This window comes from Misgurnus anguillicaudatus, chromosome 24, assembly GCF_027580225.2.
Source record: "Misgurnus anguillicaudatus chromosome 24, ASM2758022v2, whole genome shotgun sequence".
NCBI lineage: Eukaryota > Metazoa > Chordata > Actinopteri > Cypriniformes > Cobitidae > Misgurnus > Misgurnus anguillicaudatus.
Genome location: NC_073360.2, coordinates 9422725 through 9441567, shown reverse-complemented (window position 1 = coordinate 9441567; position 18843 = coordinate 9422725). Strand labels below are relative to the sequence as shown.

Here is an 18843-nt window from a genome sequence, read left to right as displayed (position 1 = left end):
TGCTGGCAGTTGCACTGCAACCGAAAAGCTCTGTGAGCTTTTTGCACTTCACTGCATCAGTCTCGAGAGACTTGGCCCTCTTTTCTTAAATTTTTTCCCATCCACCTTTCTCCTTGCGTTTTTTGCTAGCCATTCTGCTGGCGATTGATTTGACTCCGGGAATCCGGGGACCAATCACAAACTAGCTAGTAGGCCGACTGTTTTTTTTAACACGTGGCAGCATATAATTGATCGTATTAGTGCCCCTGCTGTTGGCTGTTCATATTGCGTTATGAGACTTTTTTTGCCGACGGCTGGGCAATGGCCCTCAATTGGACAGCCATTCTGGACTTTTCCAGAACGCACAGATTGCCAATCTGTCCCTGCAGACACTCACAAAGGCTGCGTTCCAGTTCAATTTTTTTATGACCTTCCCTCTCTAACTTCCATCAGTCTCGTTCACTCGGATGTACATTTATATATGAGTGCCCACTACTGGCGGATCGCTTAAAATGGGTTCAAATGGAACATCCTAAGCCCTGAAGTGTACATTTGAAGTAGACTTGCTCCCTTGGTCAAAATCGAGGGAGCAAGGGTTTGTCCATATAAACTTCCCTCTTCCATGAGCAAAACGACCCAAGAAAATAAGCCTAGTCTTTAGACCAAAAATATAAAATTTAAGAGATTTTGTGCATAAAACAAGCAAAAAATCTGCCAATGGGGTCAGCAAATTTTTGCTTGTTTTATGCAAAAAATCACTTAAATTTGATATATTTGGTCTAAAAAATAAACATATTTTCTAAGGTCATTTTGCTCATCAAGAAAAAGCATCTTAATTTAGGAATTTTTAGATATTTCTCCTAAAAACAAGACAAAAATACTAAGAAAGAAAGTAATTTTTTGTAGTGTAGCAGTTCATTGGCAATCTGAAATGCGGTTATGAGACTTTGAGAGTGATCCAGTCAAAGACATAAAAAACAATATTGGTTTACTTACAACATAAGTGGGAGGGTTTGGGGCACACAGCTCTGCACCCCAGGGCGGATCCGAAACCAGCCGATTAGAGCTCAGCCTCAGGTCAAATGTTTTTACCCTTTTTACTGACCTACATAGACACTCATTAGGGGTGCGCCCCAGACACACAAACATGACACACACACAACGAACTCAGTTTTGATTTTTATTTTTTTTAAATAAATGATAACATGACTATCAGTGAAATAGTACAACTAAACCCTTTTATTTTGTATTAATTTGCATTATATATTTAACTTTTTTGTAACATGTTTTAAAGTAGCTTTCTTCTCCGGCCAACTTAGGGGGGTGGCGCCCCAGTGCCCCCTATTGACCAGCCGCCACTGGTCAGGACAGAACTTATGTACAGCTAAGCAGGCATATTTACATGACAAAGATTTCATTTTTTTGTGATAAATAGTACTGAATTAAAATGTTAAATTGACAGCCCTTGACAATTATTTCTTCTTCTTTCCAAGGCCAAGCTGGGCTCTGAAGGTCTTGCAGAAGATCAAGTATATTAGTGGATCAAAACAGACATTTAGCACTGAAAGCAGAACAGTCAGCTCCTTGAGGATGCTAAATGCCTGAACCATTGTACAGTCACTGATGAAAACGTAAGGCAGCCTCACCAGATGATAGGGCACAAAACACACACAGAAAATCACCACTAGAATTAGCATGTTACGCTTAGACTTGTTAAAGGTTTTGCTGTTTGATATGGCCTGTGTAGAGAATTGGGCTTTTCTGAGCTTTTGCAAAGTTTTCCAATACAGAAAAACCAGAGAAAGCAGCACAAACATGAAGAGCACAATGGACACACAATGGATGATTTTGTAGGCCAAGCTATGCTGAGAACTAAGTAGAGACTCACAACTAATATCTTCAGGGCTTTGATTGTGATCCCATGAAATCTGAAGGAATGGGATCAAGTAGATGGACCCCATGGTTACTAAGGAGAACCATGTTGCTATGGATATCAGGTGGGCAGTACGAACCGTCTGAAGGGCATTTGTTTCCAAAGACCGGACAATTTTGAGGTACCTGTAGTAAAGTAAGCAAATGTCTTAATGCTTTTAGAACTTTTGTTGAGTAAGTAATTTAAAAAATTACAATGTTATTAGACTGAAGCTAAAATTTTGCTTAACATTACTAAAATTATTCTCATTACTGTATGAGAAAGTAGCTCTGTCCAATTCATTAATAAATCAGTTGTTTGAGTCTGATCTTTAAAAAACATTGATTGAAATGGTAAATCACTAGTCATTTTTGTAAGGAGGATCTCCAAAACCGATCTTTTTATTTACTTCTGTCGTCAATTTTAGACAACCCATTGCCCATGTGTATATATATATATATATATATATATATATATATATATATATATATATATATATATATATATATATATATATATATAAGCAATATCGCTCGAGTAGGAGTGCGATATAGCTCTATATCATCACGGCTGTGATTAGGCCAGAGGCACGAGGCCGCAGGCCGAGTGCCGGAGGCAATCACAGCCGTGATGATATAGAGCTATATCACACGACTCCGAGAGCGATATTGCTTTTATACAACAGTTCGACGGCACACGTTTGAAAAAAGAAAACTAGAAAACAACAACGGAGTTATTTTAAAAGCCTCTTTGTTTGAGAACTACTTCTTCCGCCACGGATTTGAGGGCGGCCAGAATGACAGGTAAAACTTTCGGCTGCTTTGAAGCTCATAACAACTCAATGGACAGAAAAGCCGTTACTTTATATTACCGTTTCTTGGTCACAAAGTGTTGTTTTAAGATTAGTTCAGTCGAGAATGTATATGTATTATATTTAAATCTGCAGTCGATTAGTAAAGATAGCGCCTGTTTGAACGTTTGCTTAGTGAGATTCGGTACGAATGAGAACCAAAGCATGAGCGGACATCAGTGTTCACTCGCCCCGCTGACCACCGCCCTCTCTGGGCTACATTTCTGAAAGAAATACCCTGGCTCTCATGTTGGCCTTGTTTGTTTATGATCGTCAAAATGAGATCAAATCAGCAGTATTTGGTGTCATGATCAAACTATTACTTGTTTTTTAATTCATATTTAGTGTCTTTTGTGTTGTTATTGTTTTGGCGCGAGGTAAAAGTTAATAAAACTATTTGTATAACGTTACTATTGCGTTCTCATTTATTCTTAACGTGATACGAGCACTCGATTATTATTATTAAACTTTGTTCTTGTCAGTACTATATAAAACTGTTTTTTATAAGTGTCAGAGAGATGTTTTTGCATGCTGCTTATAAATATATCAGTGGCGATATCTCATAACATGTTTTAATAGTCACGTCATGATAAAGTAAATGATCAATGTCCACATTTAAAAGCTGCGGTGCTTACCTGCAGTTTCACGGTGTTTTCGCGTTCTGATAAGAAATATAGCTCCAGAAAAAAACGAGTGTTTATATTCCTCTTTCCAAGTGTTAATCATCCACACGATGTGACAAGACATTTCTCCCATTAACTGTAACGTAACATCCAAGAGCGCTGATCTTTGACGGAATAATACTTCTGATTGGGGATTCAGACTGATTTATGAGCCAACTAATGAGACACACACACGGAGAGTGATTCACACAGCGCGTCTGTGTTTTTCCATTCAGAGATGAGCCTGCTTAGGACCTCCATTCACTAGGTGGCGGAATAATACGAAAGGTGAAGAGGTTACAGTGCTGTTATCAGCAAAATATCGTATGGCTCTTAGCCAATCAGATTCGAGAACCAGAAAGAACTGTTGTATAAATATATATATATATATATCTAGCCAGATCTTTTTATTTTATTTTAGAGAATATGATGCTGTTGAAACAGAATCAGTATTTTACACTTGAAGCCCTGTTTTCGGATTGTTTGTGGTGAGGTGGAACGGTTTTGACTGAAGTTTGGACGTATGGTCCTGGCCCGAGGGTTTTCGGCTGTTTGTTGTGTCGCCTCCCACCTCTATAATGGGTGTATAGGTGCACAGGAACAATCCTTCCTAAAATACATTAAACTTTCGTTTACAAAGACGTGAAACTCACCGAGTGGTCGGGGGTGTTCACTGGTGTGCTCACACAAAAATTGCTGCAAAATACACATTCCAACAGGTTTTATCGTAGTTTTTGCCAACTCATTGACTTGTATTAGTTGTGCTGTGAGGTACGGTATTACTCCGCGCCGGGAACCTTGTTTGTATTCCTGCAATTGGCAAAGGTGGATTATCGCCACCAACTGGGCTGGAGTGTCTATTATTCAAGCTCTCAACGGAAGAATATACGGGTGTGAGGCGTTTGGAAATATAGGTCCACAAGTTTACAACAAATGCTAAAACACCTGTTGGAAAGCATCTTTTGCAGCGTTTTTTGTGTGAGCATATCAGTGAACACCCCTGACAACTCGGTGAGTTTCACATCTTTGTAAACAAAAGTTTAATGCATTTTAGGAAGGATTGTTCCAGTGCACCTATATACACCCATTATAGAGGTGGTGGGGTGATACAACAGAAACCGAAAATTCTCGGGCCAGCAGCATATGTCCAAATTTCAGACTGTTCTATTTCATCATAAACAATCTGAAAACAGGGCTTTAAGTGTAAAATACCAAACTTGTCCTTTAAACTTTCCAACAGTATATTAAATTTAACAACCACAAATATACAAAAGTAAAACGCATCATGCACACTATTGCAGCAACAAAATTAATTTGCATAATTAAAATGTCATTTATAATACTGAAACATTGCCAAGGATCCTAAATTTGCTGAATGCAGACTTTTATTTAACTACAGTTGTGAATGTTTATTTAAAAAAAAAAAACAGGCGTGTTTATGACTAAAGAACTGATTTACTTGATAAAAATGCATTTTTATTTAATTCATACACTAAAGACTGCAGTGTTTAATTTTCAATACTTTTAACAGTCATAAGCCTTTTTAAAGGCATATTAAAGGACAAGTTCGGTATTTTACACTTAAAGCCCTGTTTTCAGATTGTTTATGGTGAAATAGAACGGTTTTGACTGAAATTTCGACATATGCAGCTGCTCCGAGAATTTTCGGGTGTTTGTGTTTCACCTCCCACCTCTACAATAGGTTTAATGGTGCACTGGAACAATCCTTCCTAAGGGATTGGTTAAATTTAACATACTGTTGGAAAGTTTAAAGGACAAGTTGGGTATTTTACACTTAAAGCCCTGTTTTCAGATTGTTTATGATGAAATAGAACGGTTTTGACTGAAATTTGGACACATGATGCTGGCCCGAGAATTCTCGGGTGTTTGTTGTCCCACCCCCCACCTCCACAACGGGTCCACAGGTGCACTGGAACAATCCCTCCCAAAGTACATTAAACTTTCTTTTTCAAAGACGTGAAACTCACCGAGTGGTCAGGGGTGTTCAATGATATGCTCACACAAAAATCGCTGCAAAAGATGTTTTCCAACAGGTGTTTTAGCATTCGTTGTTAACTTGTGGACCTTCCAAACGCCTCACACCCGTACATTCTTACGCTGAGAGCTTGAATAATAGACACTCCAGCCCAGTTGGTGGCGCTAATCCGCCATTGCCAATTGCAGGAAATAGGAACAAAGTTCCCGGCGCGGAGTAATACCGTACCTCACAGCACATCTAATACAAGTCAATGGAGTTGGACAAAACTACGATAAAACCTGTTGGAATGCATCTTTTGCAGTGATTTTTTTGTGAGCATATCAGTGAACACCCCTGACCACTCTGTGAGTTTCACGTCTTTGTAAACGAAAGTTTAATGCATTTTAGGAAGGATTGTTCCAGTGCACCATTAAACCTATTGCAGAGGTGGGAGGTGAAACACAAACACCCGAAAATTCTCAGGGCAGCCGCATATGTCGAAATTTCAGTCAAAACCGTTTCACCAAGGACTTTCTCAACCTTGTACCTCTCAACCTAATATTCTTTCGTCTCAGCCTTAATGAACCCCTCAGATCTCAACTAGTTACTTTTGTTGTTCAGAGTGGTTTGATATATATTTTCTCATTAACTGCTTATGCGGATTAGCATAGCATTGTCCAAACTAAGTTTACTTTATGTAAAAGTTAAAGGGTTAGATTCAAATCTGCCTATATGGTTCACAGTTACTGTAGGACTCAGACAGATTTTTCATTGGGGAAAATGTTAGGCGCTGTTTTCAGCTCGATCATTACATATAGTAGCCAAGCAATCCATGCATGCAATTTCCAAACATATTAATTTCACTTTAAAACATTAAATAGCCTAGAAACTTTATTAGAAAAATAGAAAAATATTAGACACATTTACGAGTTAACAGTTTAGATTTGATTAAGTTTATGGAGTCCTATAAACTTAATATTTTGGTGTAAATTAATACCACATTAATTCCATGGTTCTAGGTTTACATTTTAAGTCACAAAAATAACAAAAAGGTAAAATATTGAGTATAACAAGAAATTAATTGATGTTAAAAAAAGAAAAAGCAAATATGAAGAGTTTGGTTCCAAAACGCGATAAACGCCATTTTTTTTAAAAATGAGTTACTGCCAGAATCAGTATTATATCAGGTCAGTAGTTAAAAGTAAATTCTTAATTTTACGCAAAATCCAATATCCGCCGTGTTATTCTGTCATCTTTTCTCCCTTTTTTCCCAAAATGCGATAAACGCCACTCCCCCTTTTTTACAGAACGCAATAAATCCTACAGCGCACCATTCACGCAATGTAAACAAACATGGCGGCGCGCTGAGTACATGGAGTCCTAGTTTTCCTCATCTACTTTATACTTCGTGATCAACAAACAAAACAAAATAATACTTTAATTGCATTGATAAACCTGTGATGGTTTTCTGTGATGGGAAAGAAACGTAAGCCATCAGCATCTAATATTTTCCCTGAGAGGCACTCGGGAGACGGGTGCTTATTCTCCCGACAGCATCAAGCTTCTCATGCTAACACATTGACCCCAGAGGATCTTATGAAAAACTTTCCATAATTTTACTCAAAGTCAACGAAAATCGAGCAGGACCAAAAACATTTTACAGCTGATCGCTGTGAAAGACGTTAAGCGACGACGTCAAGTATAACCGCAATGACAGGATTCTTAATATGACAAAGTAAGTGTTTTGATTAATAACATTAATGTTTATATTTTTAATTAGTGTGTACAACTAGTCAACTAAATGAATATAACATGGCAAAGATGAATGCACATTTATATAGGCTATTGATTCAATAGATTTATAGCATTTTGAATAAAAACTTGTCATGGATTTATTGCATTTTGTGGAAAAAATAATCCGTTTTTATAATAAATCTTTGAAAATCAACTTATGGATTTGAATTTTTTATGTTTTTATAACCTAAAGATGCTATGTGAAAGTTTGTAACAGAAAATAGTAGTTTTCATCTTGTCACTTTCTTGGTATAGAAAACACGTTTTTACCAAAATTTGTCAAAATGGATTTATTGCGTTTTGGAACCAAACTCTTCATATTTAGTTAACATAAGATGGTTACCTGTTTGCAGCAATAAAGTCCATGAAGAGAATACTTGCATACATGTTTAAATAGAAGGCCGTTGCTCCAAAGCTGCAGTATATGATCCGCAGTGTCATTGAAAAGGTCACATTGTTAGCGATCCGCAAAGGTAAGGAAAGGCAAAGGAAGAAGTCAGCCGCAGCTAGGTTCTTCAGGTAGATGGTGACACTGGACTGGACACGCTGTTTGGTGCAGAAATAAACTTTCATCGTGATGCAGTTCAGCACCAGACTGATAAGAAACACCAATGAGTATGCAAATATGAAAGCAGGGTGGGTTGAGACCCAAACCTCTCTAAATTCACACAGAGCTTCAGTTATGTTAGTCTTGTTGGGATTAATGGTGTTGTTTAGAGAAGTGGTTGAAGGGATTGTTGATTCCATCTAGATAAGAAAAAGAGAAACATTTCATTCAGATCTTTTTGGACAACAGGAATTAACCGTATCCAAATGCTGCCAAAGAACTCAATCCAGCAGTTCTGATGCAAGATTCATTCAAACAGGTTTTTAGAGTTAACAAGTTAACAGGTTTTCCCATGGCATTTTTTACATTTTCCTTTATAACTATAAAAATGTTTTGCCAACTAAAAAACACCATCCCCCAATCAGACAAGACCCAACAACTGCTTTGAGAAGCACATCAATCAGCCATCAACACCTCTTCCCACATACATCACACATTTATGCATCACAAAAAAATCTTAGACCTTTTTAACTCTTTCCCCGCCATTGACGAGATATCTCGTCAATCAAGAGAAAACGCTTCCCCGCCAATGACGAGTATTTCCGTCTTTCCACAATACCGCTATTATCCACTAGGGGTGGAACAATACATGTATTCGTTTCGAACCGAATCGGTACGGGGGTCACGGTTCGGTGCATGAATTTAAACGGAGAATACACGGTATGAAAATAAAAAAAACTTGCGTGCAAAATAATTAATGTAATGCGGAACTACTGTTAGATACGCGGGTTCTTTATGGACAGCTAATCTGTTGCCCCGCTTTAGCTCTGAAGCTCTGATTGACGCTGATGCAGCCGAGCTCTGCCTATGTATGGGCTCTATCAAAGCCCGTCTACATTCTCTGGCACTCTGCATTTTTTGTCACGTCGACGCCGGTCCAGTCAGTTAGTGAGCAGCGATAGCGAGGATGGCAAGCCTCTTTAAGATCGCAAGTTTGGCAAAACTTCAGTTTTCCAGTCAGTTACAATAGTACAGGCGAGAGAGTGGTGGAAAAGACGAGGACTTTGCGTCAGCGTTGTTCAGCAGTTGTTAGGTATGTGAGTGGAAATACATCTAATCAGGGCTCTCAAGTCTCACGCATTCACCTTGACACGCATTTCAGTCAGTTCAAACGCCACACTTTGTATTTCTCACGCTGAGAAGTAGGAGATAAAATGTCCTGCTATATACAACAGGCATACGCAGGGCAGTTCTGTCGAGTTCAGCTGCTTTTTTAAAGTGTGCTGTGCTCAACTTTACGCAGCGCCATCAGCGTCAGAGTACCGCGAGAAATCTTGCGGAGGAGGCTGATTTCAAATCGCTCTCGCGTTACTCTGACGTCATCCACTTGTCGTTTCTTGCAGCGCCTCGTGAAGTCGTACACCCCTATTAATTCATCCTACAAGCCTATTTTTTTGTTCTTTAGTACATTAATATGAAATAAGGCCAAAATGTAATTTTAAAATGTATTTAGGTAACACTTGTAATACATTTGAACCCATATTTGTATGAAAGATGAGTACAAGATTACTTAAAGTGGTATACATTTTTGAAATACGAGATAGTATGTTAAATGCATTTCAGTTCATATTCATGACATCTCAAAATAACACTGATAAGGACACCTATGTTTTTAAGATTAGCTTAAGTACTAAAAAAAATGCCGCCTTCATTTTTGTTTTGCTTTTCCCTCCATTGTACCGAAAGTGAATCGAACCGTGGCGTCTGAACCGAGGTACGAACCGAACCGGGACTTCTGTGTACCGTTCCACCCCTATTATCCACTATTATCCGCAACTTTTTAAAACCGGAAGTATTGCCCTATGGCAAGCTTCTGCATGTCCGTGTCTGTTTTAAAGATCGCTCTGAATGGGATCTCTATGAAAAGTCAGTCACAAAAATGGAATTATCTCTGCTTTTTGCTCAAAATGTGGCATTTTTGCAGAAACCTACCCATATTCAAAAGATGATTACAAAAGAACTTCTGAAGGTAGGATGAAACTGTATTTTTTGTTTGAAAGCAGAGGGTCTGTTCTTTCATTAGGTATATTGTATGTTTATATATTTGAAGAAGAACATTTTCTGAAAGTCATTAAACTTTTGTGAAAATCATGAAAAACGCTGGCGCTGGCTGGCAACTTTTTTAAAAAACGTTGGCGGTGAAAGAGTTAATAGACCCTAAGCATTGTGACTTGTTTTGTGGGTGGAGTTTAGATGGAGGCAGACAGACAGCTGAGTGCTTCACTAACACTAGCAAGATAAGTTCCCTTTTAATACGGTTCACTTCGCATTGCGTCAGTTGCTGACGCTATGGGGAAACTCCTGTTTACTCCGCGATTGAAGCCTATTGGTTAACGTCTGTAGAAAATACAGACCAATGACGTTTGAGCCCGCGCGGGGTGTGGCACACGTCCCTATATAAGCCTGGGGAAATACGTCAAGAGCTCATTAATTTTCTCCTCCGAACCTTCTCGCTGCTCCGAAGAAGAAGCCCTTACTCGCCGTCGATCTGAGCACTGCAGCGGATTACTACACACCAGCGTGTTCCCACTCTGCGTGGGAATAAAACTTTTATTCACAGCAAAAAATTCCACCTGAAATCTGAGCAAACAGCTATCAAGCCGGCACAGGAATGTGAAACTTTTACTGAAAAAATCCCTGAACCCCCAGCTGACATGACCGCTGCAGCTCAATCTCATACACATTCACGCAAAATCTGATGTAAAACAACAGACTATATATCTATATATCATGGATTATACGCATTTGTGGACTAAAATGGTCATTTGATGAATTCTATTAGACTGATTTCATGGGTTATTCACACATCTGAAACAGACTGGATTCGACTCGCGATCGTTCTATTAACACCAAGGTAAGAAGTCCCGTTTATATTCTGCATGTTGTCATCTGGACTTCTGTAACAAAATACTACATTTATGATGCTAGAGCATCTGTATCTCAAAACAGAGACCATACACTGATGCTAAACCCATAGACCTTTTAAACGATGTATAGTATGTATGTTAATATTAATTTTATTAATGTTTGTAGACAGTAGGCTATATAGATATTGTTAACAGCGTTAAAAAAAACGACGCCATCACGCCCATGAATAAGGCGCGTCAAGAGGTTAAAACAGATAATGTTTCATTTGATTCAATTTAAGATGATGGAATATGCAGAAAGAATAGAATTAGGCTGAAAGGTCATGGCCCGGTTGCATAAAGCACCTTAACTCATTCACCGCCATTGACGAGTTATCTCGTCATTTATGAGTTCATATTTAACTAATAAATATGCCTTTTTGGACGAATTTCAAAGTGAAAGTGTAATACCGCTTTTATCCACTAGATGGCGCCAAATCGAATTTATCAAAAACGGAAGTTAAAAAGAGTTAATGATTTTTTTTAACTGCCTTTATGTTTGATAGTCATTCTGAGTCTGATCTCTAACATAAATTCCTTTACAAAAATTTTTTAAGCTTTTTGCTCAAAATGTTGTATTTTTGAAGAGAAATATCCATATTTCAGTGGTTAAATTAAGTAGAAAAAGTAAATATATAATGAAACGTTTTTTCCCCATTTTGTTTGTTTGTTTGTTTGTTTGTTTGTTTATTGTTTGTTTGAAAGCAGAGGGTGTGTTCTTTAATTTGATATAATTTGTATGTTTATATATTTATAGAAAATGATTTTTCCTGCAAGGAATTTTGTGAAAATTTTGTTAAAATCACAAAAATGCAGGTGGGCAACTTTTCTCAAAAAGGCTGGCGGTGAATGAGTTAAGTTTTTCCCTTAAGTATGACACTTAAGGGGTAAATTCCCCTTACCTACTGTAAGAGAATAATTTAAGGGTGTTGCATACAGTATAATCCCTTAAATGGTTCTCTTAGGTAAGGGTAATCGTTAAATGTTTCATGACAGGGACCCAGGTTTGTTTTTATTGTTGCCATGGAGATGCAACAGAAAAAAACGTAAGTTTTTTTGCAACACCCTTAAGTTTAAATGAAACATTTGGCTGAACATTAGGGAAAATTACACTTAAGGGCTCGTTATAGTCGTGCGAAGGTCCTACGGCGTAGCCGCGACTTTTGCAAACACTCATGCAAACCGCTGGTAAACAGTATCCACGCGTGTAAGCACAGTAGCAGCATGACCGTCAGAGAGGAAGAAGCTTGGCAAGTTAACCCATAAACAAAGAAGAAACAGCAACTTGTTGTGTATGATTTGAGAAGACCAGCAATGATGGAAGTAAATAAACAGTGACTTTTGTTGCAGTTTGAGTTAAATCACTCCTCAACTTGGCTCATCTTTGTTTTCACCGTCGCAAACGATAATACCTATGACGCAGTTTTTTTACCTGACGGGAGGAGTTCTGGTGGACCAATCACAGCGCTTGCGATCCATGTAGAACTAACGCGCTGTTAAAATTTTAGCGAGGAGCACGTCAGGCTACGCAGAGCTACGCACAGGCTACTATAAATCGCCCTTTAAGGTGCTTTATGCAACCGGGCCCTGTTGTTGTGATGAGGCAGAGATGAGTGAGGATCCAAGTGCAGTTAAATGTAAATTTAATATAAAACAAGAAACAGTTAAACAGACAGGCAGGCAAATCACAGAGCTAAACTGAAACAACATTAAACAACGACTAGCCACAGGGAAGTGAACAAACAGAGTATATATGTAAAACAAGAACCAATCACAAAGCAGAGACAATGAGTAACTATGACAACACACGAGAGGGAATGAATGAGTCTAATGAGTGTCCATGGTAACTAACAAGTGGGCGGAGCAAACAATCAACAATGGGGAAAACAGCAAACAGAAACACAGGGCAAAACACAGACAGAATCATTACAGAACCCCCCCCCCTAAGAGCGGCTTCCAGAAGCTCCCTGAGCTGGGATGAAATAGTCCAGGTGCAACAGGGGTGGGAGGGTGGGTAAAGTTCATGTGAAGTGAACTCAACAGAGCAGGTAGCCAGGGCGGTGCAGGCAGAACAGGAGGCCAGGGCGGTGCAGGCAGAACAGGAGGCCAGGGCGGTGCAGGCAGAACAGGAGGCCAGGGCGGTGCAGGCAGAACAGGAGGCCGAGGCGGTGCAGGCAGAACAGGAGGCCGAGGCGGTGCAGGCAGAACAGGAGGCCAGGGCGGTGCAGGCAGAACAGGAGGCCGAGCAGGAACCCAGGGCGGAGCCGGCAGAGCAGGAACCCAGGGCGGAGCCGGCAGAGCAGGAACCCAGGGCGGAGCCGGCAGAGCAGGAACCCAGGGCGGAGCCGGCAGAGCAGGAACCCAGGGCGGAGCCGGCAGGTCAGAAACCCAGGGCGGAGCCGGCAGAGCAGGAACCCAGGGCGGAGCCCAGAGCAGGAACCCAGGGCGGAGCCGGCAGAGCAGGAACCCAAGGCGGTGCTCGAGGCCTGCAAATAGAGACAGGGTAGAGAGAGGTCGACTCACTCTGCTCAGATGACTCACTCGGCTCAGATGACTCAGAAGGCTCACTCGGCTCAGAAGGCTCACTCGCCTCAGAAGACTCACTCGCCTCAGATGACTCACTCGGCTCAGATGACTCACTCGGCTCAGATGACTCACTCGGCTCACTCGGTTCAGATGACTCAGCAGAATCAGACAAAGAAGGTGAATCAAGCGAATCAGGTAACTCAGATGAATCATTAAACTCAAAAATGAAAAAATTGGTCAAACCGACAGACTCTGTCATTCCGGTCAACCCGATCGGCCCGGCTGACTCCGTTGGCCCGGCTGGTTCCGTTGGCCCGATCGGTCTGGCTGGTTCCGTTGGCCCGGCTGGTTCCATTGGCCCGGCTGGTTCCATTGGCCCGGCTGGTTCCGTTGGCCCGATTGGCCCGGATGGTTCCGTTGGCCCGATCGGCCCGGTCGTGGAGACAGGTAGTTTAATGACGCCGGCCGCCCGAACCGACACCATCGGGGTATCCGCTAGGCTCGCGACCAACCGGTTTGCCCAGGCCTTAACTGGACACACCGGTGTAGCAGCCATCATGTGAACAGGCTGAGGACTTGGCGAAGATAGGACTGGACTTGACAGGGTTAATGTAGTGCAGTCGGGCGTCCGTGGCTGCTCTGGCCCGACATCCCACGGACCCCGATGCCTACTGCCCCCCCCCAAAAATATTTAGGGACACCGTCCACCACAACCTTGGACACGGTGAGAGAGGACCCCCTTAACAGCAGCACTAGGTTCACAAAGTCTGAAAACGCCCCCATTTCTCGGCCACGAGGCATTAAACAACGCACACTGTCCTCTAATCCGTTGCGAAAAATGTCCTTCAGCGCCACCTCTCCAAAATCCACCAGGTTACAGAGGTCCAAGAACAAATTTACATATTCTTCAAGCGGTGAATGTTCCTGGCATAAACAAAACAAAATCTCTGCTGGATCCATTGTGGCTAGTCGTTCTGTTGTGATGAGGCAGAGATGAGTGAGGTAGGGATGGCTCCCGCGAAACTGACGTTTCGACACTGTGTCGAGATCCCGAAGCGTAAATGTTTCGAAACACTGCTCCGAAATGTGATTCGAAACACCCATGTCACGTGATGAAGTGATTCGAAACACCAAGTGGTGCATTTCACAAGTATTTCGAAAGGTGGCGTACCTGTCGAATCTGCGTCGAATCTTAAACTGACAGGGTAGGAAACAAATCTGACAATACCTCATAGATGCGTTTTTGGCAAGATCAAATACTATAATTTACTGAAAAGTCATTTTTCCTCATATGTATGTAACACTTACAAAAAAATGCATGCCAGCAAAAGTGTCCCTTGTGTGAGAATATTTTCAAAGGCTGGAAAAATTACATGTAAAAAAGAAGCTGGTTGAGTTTATCAACACAGAACAATTTATATATTTGAATAAAGATCTTTATATGTAAACAATGTGGCATATTATGGCTTGATATATTTTATGAATCTCTTATTATTTATTTGGTATATCTCTATTCCATTTTTTTTTATTAAATAGACCCGAATAGCCTATAGTTATCGACAATTGTGAGCCTAAAAGCTCATGTAGTTGTCAAACAGATGTTAAAACAACAACAAAAAGCATTTTATTATGATGACGAAACGCATGCATTTCCTGGGTTCGATCCTATGATCTACGCATGAGGGTCGAGAGCACTATCCACTCTCCCATCCTATCACTTGTATGTCAATCAAACAACATGTGGGATACAATTTGTCAGCGCTCATCTGAAATCTTGTCAAGGCTGCTTCATGTAAAGACATGCAAACGACCGCTAGGTGTACCTGTGGAGGCGGTTTCGGATTGATGTTTCGAAGCCTCGAAACATACGGCACAATTGATTCAACTGTTTCAGTGTTTCACGAAGCCTCGCTCTGCCCACCATTAGAGTGAGGATCCAAGTGCAGTTAAATGTAAATTTTATATAAAACAAGAAACAGTAAAACAGACAGGCAGGCAAAACACAGAGCTAAACTGAAACAACATTAAACAACGACTAGCCACAGGGAAGTGAACAAACAGAGTATATATGTAAAACAAGAACCAATCACAAAGCAGAGACAATGAGTAACTATGACAACACACGAGAGGGAATGAATAAGTCTAATGAGTGTCCATGGTAACTAACAAGTGGGCGGAGCAAACAATCAACAATGGGGAAAACAGCAGACAGAGGCTATGTTTACACGTGGGCGGCTATTTTCATAAACGGACATTTCAAGCTCTCCGGTTTCAAAAATAATATCGTGCACACATGTCAGTTTTCAGAGGAGTGTTTATGTGCACGTACCCGTGCATATTTGCCGTCAAGAGACGCTCAAGCCCACGTAAGCCAATCACCGGCAGCGCTGGTGGTGACGTGAACTGGTTCTTCATGTTGGAGGGAGGACTTGTTGCATTAGGTGATTGATGACGTCAACGTACCGCGAGAGCGAGTTGAGGAATCACACGTAGAGGTCTAATTTCGAATCGCTCTCGCGGTACTTTGACATCATCCGTCTGTCGGTTCTTGCAGCGCCGCATGAAGTCAAACACGCATAAAATTGCTGACCTCCGAGCACTCGTCTCTGCTCCTCGACGTAATGGAGCAGCTGTATTTGCAAATACAAACACACGAAACGAGTTTGCATGAACATAAATGTGATTTTGGAAGCTTTTAGAGTAGCAGTTACATGTAAACATAGGTCGCACTTTTGACGTAGGTTCGAGCTCTGGCGCATACTCTGTGACGTTGCCTGCTTAAACATCCGTTTATCTCAGTGTACATGCAACCGTGCAACCGAAGATTTTCAAGATCTCCACTCTGGCCGGAGTTTTTAGAAACAATCGGTTTTAGAGGCGAGTTCTCCGTTTGCGTGTAAACGAGGGGCACAAACGAAGGTAAATCTCTCAGTTTTTAAAAATAACCATGTACGTGTAAACAGAGCCAGAAACACAGGGCAAAACACAGACAGAATCATTACACCTGTACTGTAGCATATTCAGATCGTGCATCATGTTTTTGAAAAGTAATTAGTAAAGTAACTAGTAAAGTAATTAATTACTTTTGAAAATAAGTAATCAGTAAAGTAACGGGATTACTTTCTTAGGGAAGTAATCAGTAATCAGTAACTAATTACTATTTCCAAGTAACTTGACCAACACTGCTGTAAAGCCACCGAGGTCTGGACCTCTGTAAATTTTTCATATTAAAAAAATTGAAGTTCTCTGAATGTCTAATTAGTAATTTAAAATGACTTATATTGGCATCCACATATATAATTAAGTTTATAGGACATATATAGGACAGTTTACTGTATATTTTAGTGTAAAACAGTGTTTCCCAATCCTGGTCCTCTAGGCCCCCCTCCCAGAAAGTTTTAGATGTCTCCTTATTTTACACACCTGATTTAACGCATCAGTTTGTTAGGGAGACATGTTTACCATTTTGGAAGGAGGCTGATAAGTTGAATCAGGTGTGTTAAATAAGAAGACATCTAAAACTTTCTGGCAGGGGGGCCACGAGGACCAGGATTGGGAAGCACTGGTATCAAATGACGGAGATTGATGGATTTAAATCAGCCGAGGCTGCAGCATTTGCAGTGTTGCCAAATCCCAAATTGTGAAAAATCCTCTTTAGACTTAGTGTAAATGTTTTAGCAATTAATGTGACACTTTGGGAAATTTATAAAGTGAAAATGTGCAGAGTAGTGTTTGCAATGTAACTGAAATAGGCCAAAGACAAGGTCTGAACTTAATTTTTTATTTTGAAAAACTTAATTTCATGGCCTTTTTTGTTTCTTATCTAATCTAAAATCTGGCAACCCAGGGTGACCAGCACCTAAACGTTAATCAAATGGCACATCATTCAGCGTGGGCAGTATTGCTGACATAATCGGTAAGACACACGCAATGATCATCATGATTATATAGGTAAAAAAAACGAAAAATAGCACAGGTACAAAGATGTAGAACAATTTGGTTTAAATTAAATATGTCAAATATGTAAATATTGGATATGAAGAAGGCTATATTTCATTCAGTCACAAAGTTCTTGTTTACTGTATATTGCCTAATATTGCTAATTATAACTATTAATATAATGAAATAATAAGCATTGTTGCATGAAAATTAATAAAATATTCAAGTCAACAGTTAAGTATTAACAAATTGTGATCTAATAAATATAATATAACAATGTCCACCCCCAAAACACACAAACACAGTGTGTATCCAAAGTTTAAAATGGCAAAAAATTACCACAGAATACATTAGATCCATGTAAAAAATAAAGTATACTTTAATGTACTAAAAGTTATGCACTACACATAGTAAAAAAGTATAAAAGGCTGGCGGAGAATGAGTTAATGTTTTTTACATACTGTAGACATTAAGAAACATGTTTCTTTTTGAATTGTAGGACTATTGTCATGTATTAATTAATTCAAGATATGAAGTACTCTATACTTTTCCTCTATAGGAAAAATATCAACTCTATACCACGTTTTTACAGCATAAATTTCTCACCTAAACATTAACCAGACATTAGTAACCTGGTTTCAGACAGAAATTTTATTAGCAGCATTAATTTGAAAAAAAAAAGTAATAATGCGTCAAAAGTTACTGTTTTGGTACTATCACAGGATGTTGTATAATGCTTTACTTTTCTCTTGTCTTAAAACAATAGAAACAGAGATAAAAGGCCAACTGGGTGAGACTTAATAGCAAGACAGCCAATACAAATAACAAGAAATGTATTAAAACGACATAATTGCCATTTGTGATTTTACAGATATTAGAGACACTTCTTACAAGGACACAAAGTCTAACAGATCAAAGTTTTCTCCTACTTCACAAGTAAAAAAAAATACTTGCAGAGACATTTAAGAGGATATGTCAATATTTCAGTAATGTTTTAAAAATATAATTAAAATATATTTATTAAAATTTATTTATTATGCTTCAAACAATATGGCTATTTATATTTACTTACTTGAAATTGTCTGGTAACCAAGCTGCCCTTGGCACTTTGATCTAGCTGCTTGTCCTTTTTATTTACCACTTCCTTGTGTATACTCATGCAAAGAGGAAATTGTGTTTCATATGTGACTTTCAGAGGTAAGCATATGAAAGTATGAGAAGGAAATGTAAGTGGTGGTGTTATTGGTGGGCTGAGGCTTGACAACTGTTAATGTTAATAAAACAGGTTGATACTAAGCTTTACAAAGATACATTTATTCCGGGGTGGGGTATTCTTGCAGACATTTAACTATAAAACACAATCTGAGTGAGCAAATGTTACCTTAAAAATGTTAATAAATAATGGCTGAAACAAGAGTCTAATGTAGAAGTAAATGATGACTACTACCACCTAGCCCTGCGTCTGACAGTGAGGCCCCCATAACATTTTATTTGGGGTGGCCAGAGGAGGCCATAGAAAATCATGGTGTGGCACCAAAAATTAATTCAGTGTAATGTGTGCATTTTGGACAATTTCATGCACCCAACTTTGTTGGAATGTCCCCTTCCTGTTCCAACATGACTTTGCACAAAGCAAGGTCCATAAAGACATGGATGAGCAAGTTTGGTGTAGAGGAACTTGACTGGCCTG

At 39.7% G+C, this 18843-nt stretch overlaps 1 protein-coding gene across 2 annotated transcripts; it reads right to left on the bottom strand.

Annotated features, from left to right (window-relative positions):
- Positions 1-1045: 1045 nt before the first annotated feature.
- Positions 1046-18456, bottom strand: LOC129437647 (P2Y purinoceptor 14-like). Of its 2 annotated transcripts, XM_073863203.1 has the most exons (4): positions 18226-18456; positions 7830-7922; positions 7519-7721; positions 1046-2037 (listed from the first exon to the last, which is right to left on the bottom strand). In XM_073863203.1, exons 1-4 carry the CDS (start codon positions 18310-18312, stop codon positions 1452-1454), a joined length of 969 nt encoding a protein of 322 aa, XP_073719304.1. In that variant the 5' UTR covers positions 18313-18456; the 3' UTR covers positions 1046-1451. The 2 variants fall into 2 exon arrangements, with proteins under 2 accessions (XP_073719304.1, XP_055051886.2); XM_055195911.2 differs by having other exon boundaries at positions 7519-7922.
- Positions 18457-18843: the final 387 nt, after the last annotated feature.